The sequence below is a fragment of the Myotis davidii genome, unplaced genomic scaffold (assembly GCF_000327345.1).
Source record: "Myotis davidii unplaced genomic scaffold, ASM32734v1 scaffold6, whole genome shotgun sequence".
NCBI classification, from domain to species: domain Eukaryota; kingdom Metazoa; phylum Chordata; class Mammalia; order Chiroptera; family Vespertilionidae; genus Myotis; species Myotis davidii.
Window position 1 is genome coordinate 9,054,515 of NW_006383011.1, and position 22,073 is coordinate 9,076,587.

Genomic DNA, 22,073 nt, shown 5'->3' on the forward strand with positions numbered 1-22,073 from the left:
GGGACTACTGACTTTGATCTCTAGTCCAAGCCTTACTTGAAGGATACGTTATTTTGCCTGCAGAAGTTGGTGGTGTGCTAAAGGCCAGAGAGCAAGAAGGAGGAGAAGACAATTCTATATCCAAATTTCTAGCTAGGCAGTGTGCCATGATGCCTTTTACGAAGTCAGTGCAATCTTGACCCCAAAAGCAAGGGAAATAAAAGCAAGAATAAATGAATGGGACTACATCAAACTAAAAAGCTTCTGCAGGGCAAAAGAAACCATCAACAAAACAGAGACATTCAACCAAACATTTGCAAACAATACCCCCAATTGGGGGCTAATATCCAAAATACATGAAGAACTCATACAACACAAGAACAACAAAATTTGATTACAAAATGGGCAGAAAAGCTGAATAGACACTATTCCAGGGAAGACATATATATGGCCAACAGCTACATGAAAAAAAAATGCTCAACATTACTAGCTATTAGGGAAATGCAAATCAAAACCATAATAAGATACCACCTCAAACCTGTCAGAATAGCTATTACCAGTAAGACAAGAAGTGTTGGAGAGGATGTGGAGAAAAGGGAACCCTTGTACACTGCTGGTGGGAATGTAAACTGGTACAGCCACTATAGAAAACAGTATAAAGGTTCCTCAAAAATTTAAGGATAAAGCTACTATATGACCTAGCATTCCCCCTTTTGGGATCTACCTGAAATATTTGAAAATCCTTATTCATAGAGCATGCCCCTACGTTCATCATAGTGCTATTTACAATAGCTAAGACATGGAAACAATCCAATTGTCCTTTGGTCACTGGCTAAAGTTGTGGTACATATATACAATGGAATACTACTTAGCCTTTAAAAGATGAAATATCACCATTCACAATAACACAGAATGTTAGGATGTTAAGAGTATTATGCTATGTGAATAAGTCAGAATAGGATGTTAAGAGTATTATGCTATGTGAATAAGTCAGAAGGAAAAAGACAAGAACTGGATAATTTCACTCATATGTGGGATATAAAAAACAACAACAAATTAACAAACAAAACCGAAACAAACTCAGATATAGATAATAGAAGGGTGGTTACCAAAGGGAAAGGGGGGAGGCAGGAATGGAGAGGATAAAGGGGGTCAAATACATGGTGATGGAAGGAGCCTACACAATGGTAGTAAGCATACAATGTACTATACAGATGTTGTGTCATAAAGTGTACACCTGAAATTTGCTATTAACCAAAGTTACCCGAATAACTAAAAATATAAAAAATAAGTTAGTTTATCATACTATTTTTGAACTCCGTGAAAAATTTATATTTTAAACTATTTTAAGATAATTTTAGATACATATCACTTTTACAATTAAAATAGAACTTGACTGAAGGAGGTTTATAAAATTGCTTCATTGCTTTACAGAAATAAATAAAGCTTGGATGCCATATGCCAATTTAAGGGTGGGTATCTACATATTGCTTTAACATATGGGTGAAATTCCAGATACCTACAAAATAAGAATGCTTTGTGAACAGGTTTCAGTCTAGCTCTTTTGTAAATGAATGCCTATTATATAACTTGGCTGTGTAGACTCTGGCAAGAATAATGTTTCCATCAAAGACAGATTTATGTGGTAGGCCAATAAACCCCAATGTGGGCAATTTTGAGATTGCAACAGGAAAAAGACAAAGAAATTTAGGGTGAAAACAATTTTAGGAAAAGAAGTATTGAAGTATTGATCTCCATTTCCCCTCCCCCCTTTTTTATTGAATTTATTGCAGTGACACTTGTTAACAAAATTATACAGGTTTTAGGTGCACAATTCTACAACACATCATCCATACACTGTATTGTGTGTTCACCACTCCAAGTCAAGTCTGGGACACTAAAAATAAGCATAATTCAAACCTTTTGAGAAACTTGATTCCAAACTGTTTCTCATGAAAATCTCTATGACTGGAGGAGCTAATCATGGCAAACCACGTGGATAATGTTTATTTCTAGACCTCTAAGTGAGCATAGTTGTAAATGTGCTCTCTATCAAAGTACCCGCTCATGTAAAATAAGCAGCTAAATTCAGCAGTCCCCCACCCTCCCAGCTCCACAGCCAGGACAATTCTGGTTGGCTCCTATAGCAATGATGGGGACTGTCCTTCCAATCAACATAAGATAGGTCCCCACTGACAACATCACTGCCAAACAGACCGATCCTCTGAGGTTCTTCATGGCACTGCCCCCCTCACACTGCCTGTGTCTGCCATGTTCATTCTCTCTCTCACTCACTCTCACTTGTCTCTTAGCTCACTTTCCTGTTAGTTGTCATTAGTCATATCTGCAGATGATGGATCTGTCACGTGCCTTTCAGGGTATTATTATTCTGTTTGGGTAAATGGTGAATTGGCACTTGCTGTCTAGGGAAATAAAAGAGATGCTGAATTAATGAGCATGGTTAATTTGAATTCTCAAGAGTGGCTCAACAAACCAGGCTGCTTTGAACAGAAATCTGCAACTCAGATATTCTGACCTTTTAAATGCCATCAAAAGTGTAATGTAAGTATACTTTACTTCTGCTACAGTAGCATAAATCAGAAAAACTGGCTTAATTAGTTTTGTTTGCAGTAGCTGAGTTATTAAAAAATACAAGTCCTTGAGAGCAGTTGGTGTTGCCATCTGGCCCATCCCTTTGCTGCTGGTCTCCTTCCCTTCTGTTTCTTGCCGTCCAGAAGCTGACACCTCTCCAGACATACGGCATTTGGGCGGTTATTACCAGTGGAAGCGTGAGGACAGGACTAAGGTCAGTCCACCCTCACAAAAAACATTTACCTGGAAGGGATGTGGCCTCGGAGTGGGGAGAGGCTATGTGGAAAGAAACGAGTAGTAAGGTTGTTGGCCTCTCAGGCAAGGGGCAAGAATACTTCTAATAATGCATCTGAGCAGCTGTCCCTCAGCTGTGAACTGTGCACCCTGACTGGCCTAACCACAAGTTCCCGGATCCAAGCTCCTAAATCACCAGGTCTTCTAAGCCATAGTCTGTTGACGTTCTTCTTGTCCCACTCTCATCATTTCAGGTCTCTGGTTCTTCGGGATTCCCAACAGGAAAGGGTAAAGGATGTTTCGGTATTCCACTTAGAGTTTTACCAAACACTAGAGGCCCAGTACATGAATCTGTGCACAGGTGGCATCCCTCGATCGAGGCCAGCCAGCCGGGGCGAGGGACTGCTGGAGGTTGGCCGGCCATGGGTGGTTGGCCATGGGAGTGCACTGACCACCAGGAGGCAGCTCCTGCATCAAGCATCCGCCCCCTGGTGGTCAGTTCACATCATAGCTACTGGCCAGTCATCCAGTCGTCCAGTTGTAACGGTCACTTAGGCTTTTATATATATAGATTATCCCTTCTTCAGTGGCCTCCGGGTTTAGAAGATTAAATGTCTTCCTTATAACACTGATTCCATGCCTTGGGAGTCAGCTTGATTCTAGTCCTCTAGTCACTTGGCAATTGGCCTTGTGAATTTTTCTAGAAACCAATTTCCTCAATCAGAAAATGGGAAAATTGAACTGGATAAAATATAGAGTACTTTATAGATTGAAATTCTATGATTCTGTGACTTCTTAAACTAAATACAACTACAGTGTCCTCTTTCTATTTGTTAGTATTAAAATCTATTCTCAGTTAACTGAACTAATAAAATATACACACACGCACATGCATGTAAATATTTACCACTAATTGTTTTTTTTCCTAGATAAGAAAGCACACACCATGTTCCAAGTGCAATTTATGCTTCTAACCATTTTTGAACCAGTTAGCAATTATGGACACTCAGGAAGCTGTAGTTACACACAACCCAGATCGGGGATTCCCCTGAAATCCAAAGAACCCCTCAATTTTGGAAGAAAGATGAGAAGACCTTTCAGTTTCCTTTGCAACCAAGGCTAGAAGACAAAATTCTCCGTTTAAAGTAATGATAAATACACCTGACTAGAAAAGCCAGCTCACTCAGAAAGCATCAGAAAACACCTTTGACTTCTTGGTCATCAAAAGTTCACCAAAACATTTATCCCTCAACCGTAGCAGCAGGCATAAGTGGTGCTACAAATGTTTTGTTTGCAAGATTTTAAAACGTAGGAATTCATAGTACTTTATGTAGCTGAAAATAGAAGTGAAAGGGTTTTTTAAAGGTCATTCAATATCTTCAAATTCAATTTATTTAATGTTCTATTAAACACTGAATTGTGTGTGTGTGTGTGTATAGAAAGCTTGAATAATTAAATCACTCTTTTGAGCAATCACCAAACCCAACCTTTGTGCCTGACATTTCTGTCTCATAGAAAAGCCTACAGAAGGTCTAAATAACTGAGGATATAAAAAAACACACACTAATAACTATTATTCTGGAGGTTGTTATCTGGTAAGTGACTGACTGTGTGCCTGGTTTCACTGCAGGCCCATGACCAGGTCCCAAGACCTGCTGCACCCTTCCCTAATGATTCAGGTACAGAAGCTCTGCTCTGTAATACATAACTCTCTGTTGCGTGAAAACTGTAAATGATTCAACCAGATGTGAATAACCCAGTTACTGCCTTTTATCTCAGGGAGGACAAACGGGTATTGCCTTTATAAGGACGATAATGCAACCTGCTGTTTCTCTGCCACTTTCCCTTTTCTAAATCCCTCTCTGCCACTGCCTGGCTGTGGCTTAAGGATCCTCTTTCTCGGAAAGAGCAGCCATTCTTCCTACTGGAGGCTCCTGAAGGGCACTCTCAAGAGGAGGTGATTATGTCAGGCGCCGCAGTAACCTGAACCTCGCCGTTTCGCAGATTAGACAGAGACACTTCTAACTTAGAGCTGAGATTTCATATCTTTATTCTCAAGTGTCCCATGGTCTATTCTTGAGATGGAATCTCCAATTTCCTAGAATTCTTGCAATTCAGCCTATTTCAGAACTTGAAATTATTCTCAGTATTTCCCAGAGTCAAATTCAAAATAATTTTTTTTCTTGATGTGCACAAATGCTTGTCCTAAACATTATGTATTAAAGTACTATTAAGAGCAACCTGGCTGAGTCAGAGTACCTAAGAAGCAAATATTTCTGAGTTTGTTTAGAAAGATCTCAATTCTCTGAAGCATAGTCAAGACCCCCAAAATAAGCAAAAATGAACCTTAGAAAGCCAAAATAATTACAAATGCATGGCACATGGGCCAGGCACTAAAGCTCATGCACTTCATTCATATAAGGACACTTCAAGACCCTTCACTCTTATTTTAAAGAGTTCTCATGAGTGCAGTTTTTCACTCTCCTGAGGTATGACCAGCCATTAGCAACAGCAGAACAGAATTTAGAAACAATGAGAAAATGAGTTAAGTCAGGCCAGCTGAGGACAGCAAGGAATACTGCTAACAGTAGACTGGGACTTGAAGTGACTTAAAATCTATTATTTTAAAATAGGCATGGTGAAGAGAATCACCACCCGGGGCCCTTTAATGTAGGAACTCACAGCTCCATCTAGCATAGGAAGCCCTGGGGTCTCTAAGCATCAGGAGTGCCTAAAATCTGAGACAGTTTAGAACCTCAGGTCATAAATTTCAGTCGGAAAGACATCAGCAAGCATACACTGACCCAATGGTGATACACAAATACAACCTTACCCTTTTTCTTTTTTTTACTTCAGCAAAATATGGCTTCACACTCTTATTTCTGACCAACAGAGCTTGACTAAGATCCCTACCCGTGGTTGGCAAACTGCAGCTCGCGAGCCACATGCGGCTCTTTGGCCCCTTGAGTGTGGCTCTTCCACAAAATACCATATGCAGGCGCGCATGTACAGTGCGATTGAAACTTTGTGGCCCCCATATTTTCTTAGTATACTCGTCGACGACTGAAAAAGAACATTTTGTGAAAACGAGTATACACGTTTCTGCCGGGGAAGGGGTTAAGTTAATAACAATGTACCTACCTATATAGTTTAAGTTTTAAAAAAATTGGCTCTCAAAAGAAATTTCAATCGTTGTACTGTTGATATTTGGCCCTGTTGACTAATGAGTTTGCCAACCGCTGGACACCAACGCATCCAGAATAATCTAACATTACTATGAGTAAATGCATAACCTTATAGCAAATCACTGTATCTGCACTCATTTGACACTTGTGAAGTTATCTCATGAAGTAGAATACTCGCCCTAACTTTTCACTTCCCCCGTGCTTCACTCTAAATTTTTCCTATTAAAAAGATAAATGCATCACTAATTCAATAATCATACTTTTTCTACTGTATCTTCTGGAAAGTTGCAGTCAATAGGAAAGTACAAACATCTAATTGATTTCAGTTGGATCCAAATGACACAACCATAATCAGCTGAAAGGGATTCTGGTTGACCACAGCCAACAACTAGCTTAGTGGCTGGATGCATTTGGACATTTGTTTGCCTAAACAGTCAACTGAATGTTTGACATTGTTCAGATGCAATATTAAAGCTAACAAAATGTACATGTACACACACATATACATAACAGATTATAGATACAGAAAATCTCCTTTGGAGAAAGATGACAAGGATTCCCTAGAGTTAAAGAATGTGTCTCGTTTTGTGCTATTACAGTGGAGTTGAAAACCTGACATTCTACTAGAAAATTCCTTTCCAAGCCATCTGGGCTTTCCAGTAATAGTCTGACTCTCAGATATAGTTTAAGAAATTTCAAAATATTCCCACTAGTATGTTTTTATGTCATTAAATAAAAATGTAATCTAATACATTCTTATGATAAATGCAATGTGCACACACAAGTATGGTACAATAATTGATTCTATTTTTCAAAACATCTTAAATTGACGTCCTATCAAAGTGGATATAAGGCTACCAAGTTACCATATTAAAGTCTGAAGATCAAAAACTATTATCTAATTTTTAACCATTTCCATCTCAGTTCACACAATAGAAAATATACTCAGAGATCCTCAATTAAATCAGTTCTGGTATACTGTAACCACTGAAATTTTTCTCCCAAGAGATATTCAATTTCTGTTGTCCAAATTCATTCTTAAGGGATACTATGGCCTTTTCTAAGCAAAATATAAGATTAATGAGAGCAATTATTCATGCTATACTGCAGCAATATTTAATTTACAGATGACCTTGCTTCAGAAAATTCTGCTGGGCTTCTCCACACACACGGGTTCTTACCCCTCCATAAACGAGGCCATTTTGTGTTATCAGCATTTTTGTTCACTCATTAATAACCTCAACAAAGAATAAGGAGCAGCCCTAAGACCCAGGGTAAAACCTATAAACTGGGAAACAGGCATTCACATTGCAGACGCTGTGTGATCTACATGCACCATTGGTATCCACCAGAAATGGGTTAGAAACTCACATTCTCCCTTTTCCATCTGGCTGCAAAGGCTTTAAAAAGTAATCTCGAACTATCCATATACCAGGGTTTCCCAAAATTAGCCTAATAACTCCACCCGCCAAAAACTCAAATTTTCAAAGCATAGCCCCCCAACGTGCATTATAATACAGCCTTGCTCTGGGCTGAGAGGGGTGAAGTCTTACAGTACCTGCTGGGGTCAGTCCTTCTCAGTCCTGGAGTTCATTTCAGCAAAAAAGGGAAAAGTTAACTTTCTTCTCCCCAGGAGGCTTGGGTGTTTGAGAGCTTCACCCACACCAACCATCTTAAAAAGCCTGGGGCAACAGGCTTCACCTGAGGAGCTCATTTTGCAATGTGCCCAGGCCCAGTGCCAGACCAATTCAATCTGCATTTGAGTGTGGGGCCCAGGCACAGGTGTTTTTTCACAGCTACCACAGTGATTTTAATCTGCAGCCAGATTGGAAAACTCGGCTCCAAAGCAGTGATTCTGGATCAGGGGCAATTCTGCCCACACCCAGGAACATTTGGCCGGGTCTGGGGACCTTTTAATTAGTCACACCTGGGGGTGGTTCATGGGTACAGCCCAGCTTGCTGCTAAATCTCCTACAACACACAAAACGACCCCCTCAAAACAAAGATTTCCATGGCCCCCAATGTGACCAGTGCTGCTGCTGAGAAACTGCTGCTCTAGAGGAAGAGTTAGTGGGAGAAATAGCACGCTCTTTCTATCTCTAGAGATACTCGCATGAAAGAGGAAAAGAGGCGGGAAGAAGCTTTCAGGCGGAAGACTCGCAACCCTGACACTCCGTCCTGCAAGGCCAAATGAACTGACCTTGTCTAAGATAAGTGAATAATGCCCTGTGTGCGCTCTCATTGGCTAGGTGATGCCGAAGGAGGGTATGAAGCTATTGTTCACTGGAACCTGCCCTCAAATGTCATATTAATAATAACTGAGCAATACTTTCAGGAGAAAGAAGATAAACAATAAAATAAGGAGTAACGTTTCTTCTAAGATTTTTTTCTCAGTTGCTGATAACCAGAAATATGTGCTTCTAGAATTAAAATAAAATTCTAGTTATTATTTTTTGACTGGGTTCATAATGTCCCAGAGGTGGAGGACTACTTGTAAAGAAAGGCCTGATGATCAGAATCATCCCTGTCTGGAAGGTTAACAATAAAACAGAGCTATTGCTGCTGAAAGAACCTGAATCATCCATGGCATCCATGACCTGAGCTAAAACGTTTTCTGTTAAAAAGCGAAGATCTGCCAGCTGATAACTGGAAGCAAAAGCCCTTGGTCTCCTTGTGAAAGGGAACACTTTCACCTACAAAAGTTTAATCCAACCTTGGATTTCAATGGAGCCAGGTAAATGAATCCCCCATTCTCAAGGAGGCTATCAGTTTGTGTACATTCATAGCTAAAAGTGGCTATTCAATTACTTGGTTTACAAATCTGGAATACAGCAAGTAACTTGAATGGAATAGACAAATGCCTTAATGTCTAGATGTGATAAGTGTTGAATCTGCTTCATCTTTGCAAATGGAACTCTCTACAAATTGAAAACAAATAGTTGAATAATAACTTCTAAACAAGTAAATGCATTCATGAGCATTTTGTTCAATTTACAGATTTTTTTCCCTGTGGCTTTTTTTTTTTTTTTTTGGTCTTTGCTTTTCAATCAGCTACTAATTGAAAAGTGGCTATATAGCCTTACATATTTTTAAGAGAAAACTGCCTAAAATTTGTCTTTGCATCCAGTAGGAAATTAAGCCAACTGTTTTAACCAAAGGAAACTCTAGGAGGTCAAGTTCATCTACTTATTAATCCAGTAGCTTGCCACTGAAGGCACAAGAAGACTTAAAGATGCTCAAGACTCAGTCAACTAAAACAGCAATTGTTTCACTAATGTTCCCTCCGTGTATATATTGTGTCCTCTTGGAGGGATGTATATTCTTACAAGTAGGACAATATCCCACCATCTCTGTTTCATCCTGCCGTATAATGCAGACACTTCCACCTACTTTCACCTCCTTTCTGTTCATAATAAAAGCATGCAAGTGCTCATCCAAAACACTCAGATCTCACACCAACTGCAACAGAATGACTCTGTAAGTGACTTGGCAAATCTGCAATTTGAGATTAAACTTGCTACTGGCTCCTATCTGTTTATAAACCAATGACTCAAGCAAGTGTGTGGTGATTTGTAAGTATAAAAGATCATGTCTTACCATCCATATCAAAAATTAATTTGTAACAGCAGGATAAATACAAGCTGCCAGTGCCTTGTTTATAGGCTGATGATCCATGAACATTGTGCCACTTCATTTTCCAATTAATTACTGAACTAAAAACATAATGCAAATGTGCTACAAATATACCTTGGTGAGGATATCAACTGTCAAAAGATCTGTCACTTTAGAATGAGAAAAGAAGTAAACACACAAAAATTAAATATAGTGACATTCTAAATGACACATCAAATTTTTAACGAAATAAAATGGCTACATTTTAAAAATCATTTGCCTGACCCACGATGTTTATCTGAGTCCAGGCAACAGTAAGCCATGATGTAATGTCACCCTTCTCTAGAGACAAACCTTACTTTATGCCAGGCATTGTTTAACAGTCGCACCGAAAAACTTTTCTTGTACACTAAATCATACATTGATTAAGCTCAATGAGTTCTTTACTTTAAAAAGTCATTTTGTAAAGAGAATAGTTGTGTAAGTTAACCATCTGCCCCTAAGTATTTTTTGTTGTTGTTGTTCAACATACATTTTCCTTAAAACAGTGCACATCATTTACTTTTCATGTTCATCAAAAAGTAATCAAGAAATGGAAAAGCCATTAACGTCACCTTCCTGTTAACCCATTACCCCCTGAAGACAAGCTCATGTCAATGACCTATCTTTGGTAGTAGCACAACCGAAATATCTTTCTCAATGACTTTCATCCCTGTGAAAGCTGCACAGCCAAGGCTGCCCTCAACATCCCGGCAGCATCTCTGCCTCTCCTGGGAAGAGTGAGTGACACGCAGTGAACTTAAAAGCCCCAAGTCAGCCAGGAGGCCTCCACACAACACAACGGGAGAATTGGCTTCTCCCTGTCTCCATCTCCCAACACAAACCACCAACCACCCGACCTTTCCCACCCTTTCTAGTTCCACGTGTGCTTAAGAGAACATTGGATGCATTAGAAGCCAAGCTTCAGGAGTCAATTTTCAGCACTACAAGAAAAGGATTAGGATGAAATGGAATCCAACAGGTAAATCCTCAAGTACAACATTGAAAATTTACCCCATTGTGTTGCTGCTAAAATTGGAAGCCACCACAGCTCAAAGCTGACTGCCACTGACTCCTGAGCAGCTTTCAAATAGAGTGAGAAACCTCAGATATTTTGAATGAAAACAGCCCACAGTTCATAAAACCAATCAGTTTAGTTCCAACTCAACCATAAGTAACATAACAGGATGGTAAGGGGTTTTTCATTTGTTTTTTGAAGAAATTATTTTTTTCCCCTTTCGAGTTCAAGGTGGTTTCAGAACCAAGATGCAGAAAATTAAACCTCTTCCAATGGTTTAAAAACTTGGGTTTAGAGCAACCTCAGCAAATGCAGTGCATATCATGCTGTGGAAACCAAAGGAGTGTCCAAACACATCTGTACATTTTTTTAAAGGAACATTTAGACAACCGAAAAATATTTCTCATGTTGAAGTCAAAGAGCGTGCTATTTAGAATACCTTTCAGGGAGTTTGGTTGGGAGGGTTGGGTGGTTTTGAGTAAGTAGAGAAGGGAATCAGTTGATACATTTTAGATGCAAAGTAAAGTCACATATTCATGCGAAGGCCCCCAAAACCAAAAAAAAAAAAAATCTTCAAGGTCAAGTAAAGCATATTTATAGGCATTCAGGCAACCCAGCATCAAGCCTGTTTAGGGACACCATATTTCCTTTTTAATGATATTGGTTTTCATAATAAATATATATATATATATATACACACACATACCAGCAACCAGAATGCCTAATGACCAGTGGCTATGACACCCACTGTGGCTAGCTGGCTGATGGGGGGGGGCGCACGCGGCTGGCCAACCTCCTGCAGCCCCTCCTCCTGCCCAGCCCCACCCTATATCAGCCTCCCTACCCCTATCAGGGGCAGAGCTGGTCAGTGAACTTCCTGCAGCCCCTCCCCCTGGCCGGCCCTGCCCCTGATGGGACCTGCGGCCCCTCTGGCCAGCCGGCTGCCCCAATTCGGGCCAGGACGGCCAGACCCCGCCCGTGCATGAATTCCTGCACTGGACCTCTAGTTTACTATAATTGGATTAGAAAACTTTTTGGTCACCTGTTTCACCAGCGAGCCCCAGCAAGAGACTGCACACAACTAGGAAAATGCTCAAGTTCAAGATGGAAGAATCTTAGACTGGGTTGGTTTCATCTTCCGTTCCCATAAATCTCACCCCAACTACTCAGAGCCCATAGGAATTATTGTTCCTCTCCCTCCCCAACCCCTCCTCTTTTCCTCCAAGCTTACTTGACTCATAACTGTAAAAACTAAAACCAATCGAGGGGAAGAAGCACACATGATGAATTAGGGCAAATATTTGCTCCTCCCCCAACCCACCCCCTGGCCAGCGCCTGCACTTGCTAATCTGGCTGGGCCGCCCTTTATCCAGATCTCTCTACAGAGCTGCCCGGCCAAAGCAATCCCCAGCACGTACTGACCCACCGTTCATGCCACTGTAGACATTCCGGTGATGGGGCGACACTTCCTCTTGCGCCTGTCTTCGGAGGGTGCCCTCCCTGCTGCCTCCGCCGCCGCCTCCGCCGCCCACATGTTTGTGGTCAGGGCTCCCCTCGTAATGCTGTTTGAGGTGCTCCGGGCTGGTGCCCCTGGCCCTGGGGAGGTGCTCCAGGCTGCCACCGAGGGCGTGTTTCTGCAGGTGCTCCGGGCTCCCCCCGCTGTGCCTGGCGTGCTCGGGGCTGCCCCTGGCTCTGTGCTTCTGGAAGTGTTCCGGGCTCCCGCTCAGCACGTGTTTGGGCAGCGTCTCCGGGCTGCTGCCGGGGTGCGGGTGCCTCTGCTGTTCAGGGCTGCCCTTGCACAGGGGTTTGTGGTGCTCGGGGCTGGGTCCTTTGAGTGCTTTGGGGTGATCCGGGGTCCCGGGGGCTCTGGGTTTCTGTAGGTGCTCCGGGCTGGTGCTCCTGTGCTTGGTGTGCTCGGGGCTGCCCTCCGCCCGCGGCTTCTGCAGGTGCTCGGGGCTGCCGCCGCTCGCGTGCTGCTTGTGGTGGTCGGGGCTGTCGGTGCTGCCCGCGCTGGAGGTGCTGCTGCCGTCGCCCACGTCCCGCACGTAGGGTGCGGTGGAGGCGGTGAGCTGGCACAGGCTGGCCTGGCTGTCGATGGAGCAGCGGCTGCCCGCGCAGCCCGCGCCCTTCTCCTCATCCAGCAGCACGCAGAGCTCCTTGAGCTCCATGTTCTCCTTCACCACCTCCTCCTGCTTCACCTCCAGCTCCTTCAGCTTCTGCAGGTATAAGGCCACTTCCTTGTGCATCACCCCGGCTGTGAAGCGGCCCAGTCTCTGCCACTCCCGGGACACCCTCTTGCCTTTCTGCCGGTCGTCATCCAGGAAGCAGCAGAGGTCCCGCAGTTCCTGGTTGTCCTCCTGCAGTTTCTGGTTGATATCCTGGAAAGAGAGAGACAACCCACTCAGGAGCCTGCGCGTGAGGCTGCATCAGGCTTAGACTCGGGAGAGGCAGCCTAGAACTGGCCAGTTCTCCCTCCTGTTACCAGAGGAGAGGCGGTGAGAGGAAGCGTCAGGTTGGTAGCTTCCATAAAAGTAAAAATAAAAGGTATTGGTTGTGCTCCCTGTCTAATGCTTTCTGTGTATTATCCCATCTAATTTTCACCAAAACACTTAGGGGACAATGACTATTATGGTTCTTTTACAGGAGAAAACACTAAACCTCGCAAAGTTGGTCTTGTCCAAGGTCATCCATTCAGTGTTTAGGGAGCAGCTTTGAATTAACAGGGAATTAATAAAAAAAACAATAAAAATTAAAAAACCGCTCTCCTGTCCCACCTTCAAGGAAGAAAGATGGCTGCTCCTGACTTGTGAAATGCTTAAAAGGCCTTTCATTTCCCAAACAAGCACTGGCTAGGCTTTCAGCCCATGGCATGTGATTCCCAGCCCCAATTCCCCCTCCAGACGGAAAAGAACAATTGCCCTCTGGTGGCTCTTCAGTCCTGTACATCCAACCCACCACGGGCCACATCCCCTGCACATCTCCCAGGCAATGCTGAGCTCATGTTCAAACTGCCCTCCCCAAATCGCACCTCTCGGCAAATGCCACGGCCACCCATCCTGTTGTCTTCAGAAGAACCTGTCGTTGTGCTGGTGCCTCCTTCTCCCTTGCCTTCCACTTCTGAGCTAAATGAGTCTTCTGAAATCTAACTCCAAAATGCATCTCATCTCATCACGCCTATGCTTAAAACCCTTAATAGCTTCTCACTGCCCTTAGGATAAAGTGCAAAATCTTTCAAGTCTCATGAGGCCCCCAGTCCTCTGGGCCTGCCTACTTCTCCAACATGAATGGTGAGTCATTGATTCATTCACAAGTATTTAGTAAGCATCTATTACTGACCAGATACCAGTCCAGCTGGTGTGCAGCAAGACCCTGACATCCTACAGCTTTCATTCTAATGGGAAATACTAGCAAAAAGCAAACACAGAACATAATGTCCTGTAGAGAAAAGTGCTGGGAAGAAAATTAAAACAGATTAAAGAATACCTTTTTCAAAAAGAAGGAGGAGGAGGAGGAGGAGGAGGAACCTCTGCACTGATGGAAAATATTTCAGCAAAGGCCTGAGTGAAATGAAGGAGCAAACATTTGAGAGATGATCCCAGGCAAAGAAAATGTCAAGTATAAAAGCCCTGAGACAAATGTGGCTCCTGTTGCAGCGAGGCTAGTGTGCCACAGTGAGGAGAGAAAGGAGGGCAAGGTGGGAAAGAGGTCTGAGAGGTATCAGGGCCACGTAATGCAGGGCCTCGTCAGCCACGGGAAGGACTCTGAATGGGTGAGCACAGGGTAGAGGAATGACAGGATATGATTCAATTTGTAAAGAATCACCATAGTTTTGTGTGAACAATAGATTGGCTGTGGGGTGGGGGGAAGCAGGTAGAAGAAAGGGAGACAGGCTAAGATGGAAGCCCAGCGACCAGCTAGGAGGCTACTAGGCTAGTCCAGATAGAGGGAGATGATGGTGGCTTTGACACATAGTAGCAATGGAGAAGGTGAGAACATCCCCTTCCCATCATGCACTGAGCCCCACCAACATGCCCTGTTTCTGGACCTCAAGGGACAAGCCCTTCCCCTCCTTCATTGGAATGCTTTCCCCCAGGCTTTTACACAACCTTTAGGTCTTACTTTGTTACCTCCCCATAGAAGCTGTCCCTGACCACTACCCCCTAAGCTCTACCATTATCCCTTAGACTTTGCCTCTGTTGCACTTATTACAATTTGTAATCATATATGGTTGAGTGTGGCTATTAGTCATGTCTTCGTCCTCATCAAACTGGTCATAAGAGTGGAGACCTCCCCCTGCCCCCTCACACCATCTATTCTGTTCACCTCTGTGCATCCAGAACACCGCACCCACACTGTAGATACCTGAAACCCAGGAATTTAAATATTAATTGAGAAGTCCCCATTTATGCTCCATTCACACAAATAGTATAAAAGGGGTAACAGTTTCTTAAAGCGCCATGATTTAGTGGGGGTGCGACAGGGGTGGCTACCTAAGACTTCCCCTGCTTTACAAAGCCTGAAAACTTTTGGCCTTGTGACTCTGTCATCTAATCCAGAACTAGAGGTACTCGGAGTGGGGCCTTAATTCTCTTAAATTCAGACTGATTCCAACACTTTCACTGCTACTGACTTAAAAAATAAACTAGAAAACATCTGTCAACCATGCCCTGTACCTCCAAAGATGATGTTCAAGGCCTGAGGAAGAGGAGGATCTGTGCAGCTTAGTGTTCAACTCCACAGCCAACTCTGGGCATTACCGTCACCTGTTTCCTTGTCTCTAACACCCATCCATTCCTTTGCTTCTCAATGCCACTTTCTGGAATTTCCAAAAGCTTCTCACCTGGCCTCCTGTTTTAGTCTGCTTCTGCCCCTTGGTCTTCCCCATTCCCACACCTACTCCAGTCCAAGCTGTCTTTGGGCAGACTGATCTCCAAAAACACTCCCTGCAGGTTATGTCTCTCCTGCATATGAACCCTTTTATAACCCTGCACATCACCTCCCCTTTGCCAGGGAAAATGAATGAACCCTTGGCCACCTTTAACTTCCCCTAGGTCTGCTCATTCTGAACCCTGATTTTGTCTAGTTTTCCAACTAGACAATATGATCCTCTCCCTTATATGAACTTATAAAAGGAGAAATTCCTCTAAGAAGACTCCCCAAACCCTAGAACAACACCTGGAGTACAGCAGCACCAGGAATGAATGAATGAAAGAATTTTCCCACTCTCGCTTACTGCCTATAAGATACACTAGCTAGAGGACTCATCGGGCATCTTTTCTTTTTTTTAACGTAGATATCTTAGCTTTTGGAGGCCAGAGTTCATCCCTATGTCCTTATTTGCATATTGGACACATCTGGCAGGGTGCTTTGCATAGAGTGAACACTTAACATGTTTATGGACTAACCAACCCCTTAAAGCCCTAGGCCTGTGTTTAACACTAGAAAGACTGAAATTTAGTATATACCTATATTGCCCAAAAGCAGTCAAAATGACTGCATTGTGAAAGAATAATATCGGAGCACTCTTCACTTATGTTCCTTAGCTTTTCCAATAACTCACTTCTATTTGACATTTCTTTCATGAATTTAGGGCACAAAAGAAATAAAATAAACAACTTATTAGAATATATATATCGGAAATGAAGGAGGGGGAGGTAACTACAATTATTAATAAACTCATTTATATGTTGTATAAAAAGTCACAAAATTCTAAGAAATTCTGTCATTTTATACATCATTGTTTTTCTAATTGAAATTAAAAAGCAGTCAAAATGACTTCCTTGGGCAATCTAGTGTTAACCTCACTGGCATGTCCTCACCTATGTATCAGTATCCCCAATTAGCAGATGAGAATATTGAGGCTCGAAGAGGTTAACAGTTTGCCCAAGCTACCCAGATCGCAGACTCCAAATCCTTTGTCTTTCCACTGCCCCATACTGCACTGCCTCCCAAATGTTTAAATACAAACAAGTCAGCCAGTGACTGGACAGAGTCACAGGCCCCTCAAAGAAAGAGAACTGATGCTCCCATTTCCCTATGTCTACTGCTGCAGTACGCTGAGCAGCCTTGAAAATATATAGTTCCAATTTCAAAGACAGCTCACAAAGGGCATAAAAAAGAAAAAGTGTTATGGCCATAATTACTCTAAATTTAGTCCTCACTTGAGAATCCCAAACATCAAAGGCAACAAAAACAAACTCCTCCTTCCAGAATTATTCAGCCAACCGCATTAATAGATCACTTTGGTGTCCAGGGAAGCTCTGAGTTAAGATGATGAAGAGAAGGGAGATGACTGGCCTCTCAGCAGGGTCAAAAATAGCCTCCTGAGAGGTGGGTTAGAGGTCTTGTAGATACCACCTTGCAGCTGTTCAGGAATGATGGGAAGGAGGAGTAGAGGCCATATCAGAAAGTAATCAGACCCCATCATTTTTTAACTTGATAAAGTCTTTTAATGCCAGGTCACAAAGGTAGGCCACCAGGAGACCTCCCTACTTGGGGTGTGACCACTTTTAACTGGCCTAATAAGTATTTTTCTGAATGAGACTAGAGGAATAAAGACCAGCCCCCCGCCCCACCACCACCACCACCACTCACACAGTGATCACATATACACAGTCAATCTACACATATTAAAAGAACTTCCAAGTATTTCTGAGCTATTATGTCAATGTGCCATATTATTAATTGACTAATAAATTTAAAATTCTTCCAAATCACATTATAGTTCAAAGCCTGGAAGAAGATTATTGGAGGGTTCCAAGTTACATTATAGTTTAAACAGGGGTCCTCAAACTATGGCCCTCGGGCCACATGCGGCCTGCCGAAAACATTTATCTGGCCCACCGGGTGTTTTTGCCGCTGCTGCCTGTCCTGCTTAGCAGGAGACTCGTCCCGGGCCCGCAGTGCGAATGTGTGGAATGTCTAAGGGACAGTGAACTGGCCCCCTGTTTAAAAAGTTTGAGGACCTCTGGAACCCTGGAAGAAGATTAAATTGGAGGGTTATAAACCATACTTTTTCTTTTTCAACTTTGCCTAAGAAACGCCATCTGATACCATACATAGTGGTTAGATTATGGACTATATTCCCTATGCTGTACCTTATATCCCCATGACTATTCTGTTACTACCAATTTGTACCTCTTAATACCCTCACCTTTTTCACCCATTGCCTCAACCCCCCTCCCTTCTGGCAATTGTCAAAATGTTCACTCTATCTATGAGTATGTTCTGTTCTGCTTGTTTATTTTGTTTTAGATTCAATTGTTGATAGATATGTATTTACTCCCATTTTGATGTTCATATTTTTAAAATCTTTTATCTTATCTTCTTCTTCTTAAAGAAGACCCTTTAACTGACATTTTATGTAATACTGGTTTGATGGTGATGAACTCTTTTAGCTTTTTCTTTTCTGGGAAGCTCTTTATATGCCCTTCGATTCTCACTGATAGCTTTTCTGGGTAGAGTAATCTTGGTTATAGGTCCTTGCTTTTTTTTTAAATTATAGGAATAGTTTATTGACTATATATATATATATATGTAATGGAGGGAGAGAGAGAGACCAATGATGAAAATCATTGGTCAGCCATCTCCTGCATACTGAACACTGGGGTTTGAGCCAGAAACAATGGCATGTGCCCTGACCAGGAATCGAAGCATGACCTCCTGGTTCATAGGTCAATGCTCAAACATTGAGCCATGCCAGCCAGGCAGGCTTATTAATTTTTAGAGAGAGAAGAAGGGAGCAGGAAAGAAACATAGATACAAGAGTGCAACATTGTATAGGCCCTTGTTTTCAATCACTTTGAATATTTCTTGCCAAACCTTTCTGGCCTGCAAAGTTTCAGTTGAGAAGTCAGCTGACAGTCCTATGGGAGCTTCCTTGTAGGTAACTACTTTTTTTTGCTACTTTTAAGATTCTCTGTGTTTAATCTTTTGCATTTTAATTATGATGTATCTTGGGGTGAGCCTCTTTGTGTTCATCTTGTTTGGGATTCTCTGTGCTCCCTGGACTTGAATGTCTATTTCCTTCACCAGATTAGAGAAGGTTACTGTCACTATTTTTTTAAATAGTTTTTCAATTTCTTGCTCTCTCTCTTCCCCTTCCGGCACCCCCATAAAGCAAATATTAGAATGCTTGAAGTTGTCCCAGAGGCTCTTTATACTATCCTCATTTTTTTAAATTCTTTTTCCTTTTTGCTCTTCTGATTGGGTGTTTTGTGCTTTCTAATATTCCAAATTGTTGTTTTGTTTCTTGGCTTCATCTACTCTACTGTTGATTCCCCGTAAATTATTCTTCATTTCAGTTAGTGTATCCTTCATTTCTGACTGGTTCTTTCTTGTGGTTTCCATGTATTATTTTATACTGATAAAGTTTTCACTAAGTTCATCTACTCTTCCCCTAGGTTCATTGGGCATCCTTTCAACTAGTGTTTTGAACTTTGCATCTAGTAGATTATCTATCCCTATCTTGTTTAGTTCTCTTTCTGGAGTTTTGTTCTGTTCTTTCATTTGGGACATTTCTTTGTCTCCTTATTTTGGAAGCCTCCCTGTGTTTGTTTCTATGTGTTACATAGAGCTGCTATATCTCCCAGGCTTGGTAGAGTGGCCTAATGTAATAGGTATCCTATATGGTCCAGTGGCCCAGCCTCCCCGTTCACCTAAGCTGGGCACTCCAGGTGTGCTTCCCCATTGTGGGCTATGTACTGGTACACCCTCCTGTTGTAGTAGAGCCTTGATTATTGTCGGCACATCGATGGGAGGGATTTACCACCAGGCCTGTCAGCTGCAAGGAGTCGCTGCAACCACCATGGAGGACCAGCAGTGCAGTGGCCCAACCCAAGGAGCAGGAATTACTTGAGGGGTTCTGGTGCCCACAGAGTTCAACACTTGAGTGTGTCACTTGTGGAGGTGGTTGGGTGGTGCTTGGATGTGGTCTGAAGCTGTCCACCAGGTTCACTGGCATTGGGGCCTCCCAGAAGGTGCAGGCCAAGAGTAGCCACCACCTGTGTTCTACCTGGGGCCATCTCGTATGAGCTACAAAGTGACTGCAGAAGCCTGCCACTTTTCTGGGTTTGGAGGTGCCTAGGTGAGGCCAAGCTGCAAACCAAGGCTGGCTGCCACTTGTGCTGGCCCTGGGGACACTTAGAGGGCAGAACAGGACATGCCAAGACCAGATGCTGCTTATTTGAGAAATTTTAGGAAAGTCAGAAGCATGAGCCAAAACAGGCCATTCACATGGAAAAAAACACTGGAAACAGCTTGTGTGGGCCCAAAAGTTGGTGGGGCAGGGTCTCAGGAAATCACCAGGGTAGGACAAACAGTGATAGTCAGGTTGATGGAGACTCTGATTTGACACCTGCCTGCCAGGTCTGTGGGGGAAGGGCTCAGAAAAGGCACAATGGCTTCTGCCAGAACTTGTATCTGGGAGAAAGCTGTCCCTCCAGCTCTCGCCCTGATGCCAGACAATATAGTTACTCCCTGTATGTCCCTGGTACCTTTCCAGCTGCTTCCCCAGTGCTGGAACCCAAAGGGAGGGCATCCAAGTAAATCCATGTTCAGATCCTCTAAGAGAAACTGCCTGGGACTCCAGCAGCCCTCCTTCTCACTCAGCCAAAATCCCTGCTGCATTTTACCGCCAGAAGTTATGTGGATCTCTCTTCCCAGCCCTGGAAATCTGGGCTGGGACATTCTGGTGTGGGGCTGGGACCCCTCGCTACACTGGGCACTTCTGAAGCTGAGCTTTATCCGCCACACCTGAGTGTGGGACCAGCCTATTCAGTCTCACTCCTACTAGTGTCAAAGTGGCTTCTTCTTAAAATCCTTAGTTGTAGGACTGCCATTCAGCTAGATTTCAAGTAGTTCTGCATGATGGTTGTTCTGTAGTTTAATTGTATTTTTGATGTCTGGAGATGATTATTATTATTGCATTTTATTGATGAGTAAAATGAGGCTCTGAGAAATTCATTACCCAAACTCACCCTCCTGGCAAATGAGGACTCTAAATACAAACCCACCTCTGAGATGATACTCCCACTACACTAGCCTGTCTAATCTCACAAGAGTCTGGTACTTAATACATACTCCATTACTAATGAATTAAGCCAAAGGAAACCGCCTTGGTATTTTTCTGACTGGGATCTTCCTAATGGCACCCACTCTAGGGACTATATGAGAGTCAGTTGGGGCCTCAGGGAAGGACCAGCTCCCCCTGGACTGGGTCCAGGTCACAGGTGAGCATCTGCATTCTGCTCCTCCCACTCCTCTGAGCCCAGGAATCCCAGAGCAGGAGCGCTGAGGCAGTGAAGAAAGTGTCTACTGCAGCCTGAGAAGTGGGTGGGAGTGGAAAGGGGACAAGAACAGCATGTGCCTGCGGGAATTTGCTCCCTAAGGTCCCTGCAGTGATTGCGTTTGAGTCTGGCTTCCTATAAACAAAAGCAGAACAATGAGAGGAAGGAATACCAGGAGGCACCAGCACACGCAGTCAGAGAGGAAACTCGCTCCTTGTGCACGCCCGCAGGGCGGTTCCTGGCCGCCGGTGAGCGGTAGCCAGCCGCCGGCAGGCACAGCACTGGCACATGCAGAGCTCTCCAAGGAGAAAAGAAAGTTGGGGAGGACGGGTGTTGTTTTTCCTTTTTCTTTTTCTTTTCTTTTTCCTAGTAGCAAAGCGGGCGAGGGCTGGCTCAAAAAGCAAGCATCCCTGACACGGGGTAACCTTTCAAAACCCTGCGCCTCCCATACTGAGTCCTTTTGCCTCTCCCACCACGGAAGGCTAAATTAAAATAAAACGGGGTGTGTGGGGGGCGCTTCCTGGGGGCCTGACAAACCCAGATGACGCCATCCGAATTCAGGGAGAAGGCAGGCACGGGAACAGGTAGAGAACGTGAAGGCAGAGCTTAAGCTCTTCTGCACCGGGTGATACAGGCCAGCTCCGAGGGTGGCGCCCGCAGCTTCTCCCAGAACGCCCCGCCAGCCCCTCGGCCCGGCATTGGCACCTCGTCCTCACCCTCCGCCCGCCAGGGCAGTCGTGCGCCGGAGCAGCCTTTTCGTATGCCCGATCCCCAAGGGCGAGGATGCCCTAGACTAGCTCCCTCGCTTGCCTTTTCCCTGCAGGTATGTATGTAACCCAGCACCGTAACCGACGCTTTCCGCGTACCCATCACCTCCTCCCAGCCTCTCAGCATCCCAGGCGCCCGCTCCTCCCGCCACAGAGGACCCCAAGAGGGAGCTCGACGCTGGGCGTCCCAAATGGGAAAGAGCTCGACGCCTCCAAAGTTTGTAAAAGTTTCCAAAGGGCAGGGATGGGGAACAGGGGGTGCTGACCTGAAGAATGGGGAGGATCACCTGTTGACGGAGGGAGGGAAAGTTAGCCTGGCTCCACCTTCTCGAGGCACCCCGCTCCCCACTCTGTGGAGCCT

General features: G+C 43.8%; 1 protein-coding gene across 1 annotated transcript in view; it reads right to left on the reverse strand.

The window, feature by feature from the left end:
- Positions 1-22,073, reverse strand: part of CCDC85A (coiled-coil domain containing 85A) — a gene marked incomplete at its 5' end in the record, with an annotated part of 163,139 nt that overhangs the window by 140,682 nt on the left and 384 nt on the right. The window contains one exon of the mRNA XM_006778578.2: positions 12,086-13,037. Within this exon, the coding sequence (XP_006778641.1) occupies positions 12,086-13,037 (952 nt within the window). The remainder of the gene's footprint in view (positions 1-12,085; positions 13,038-22,073) is intronic.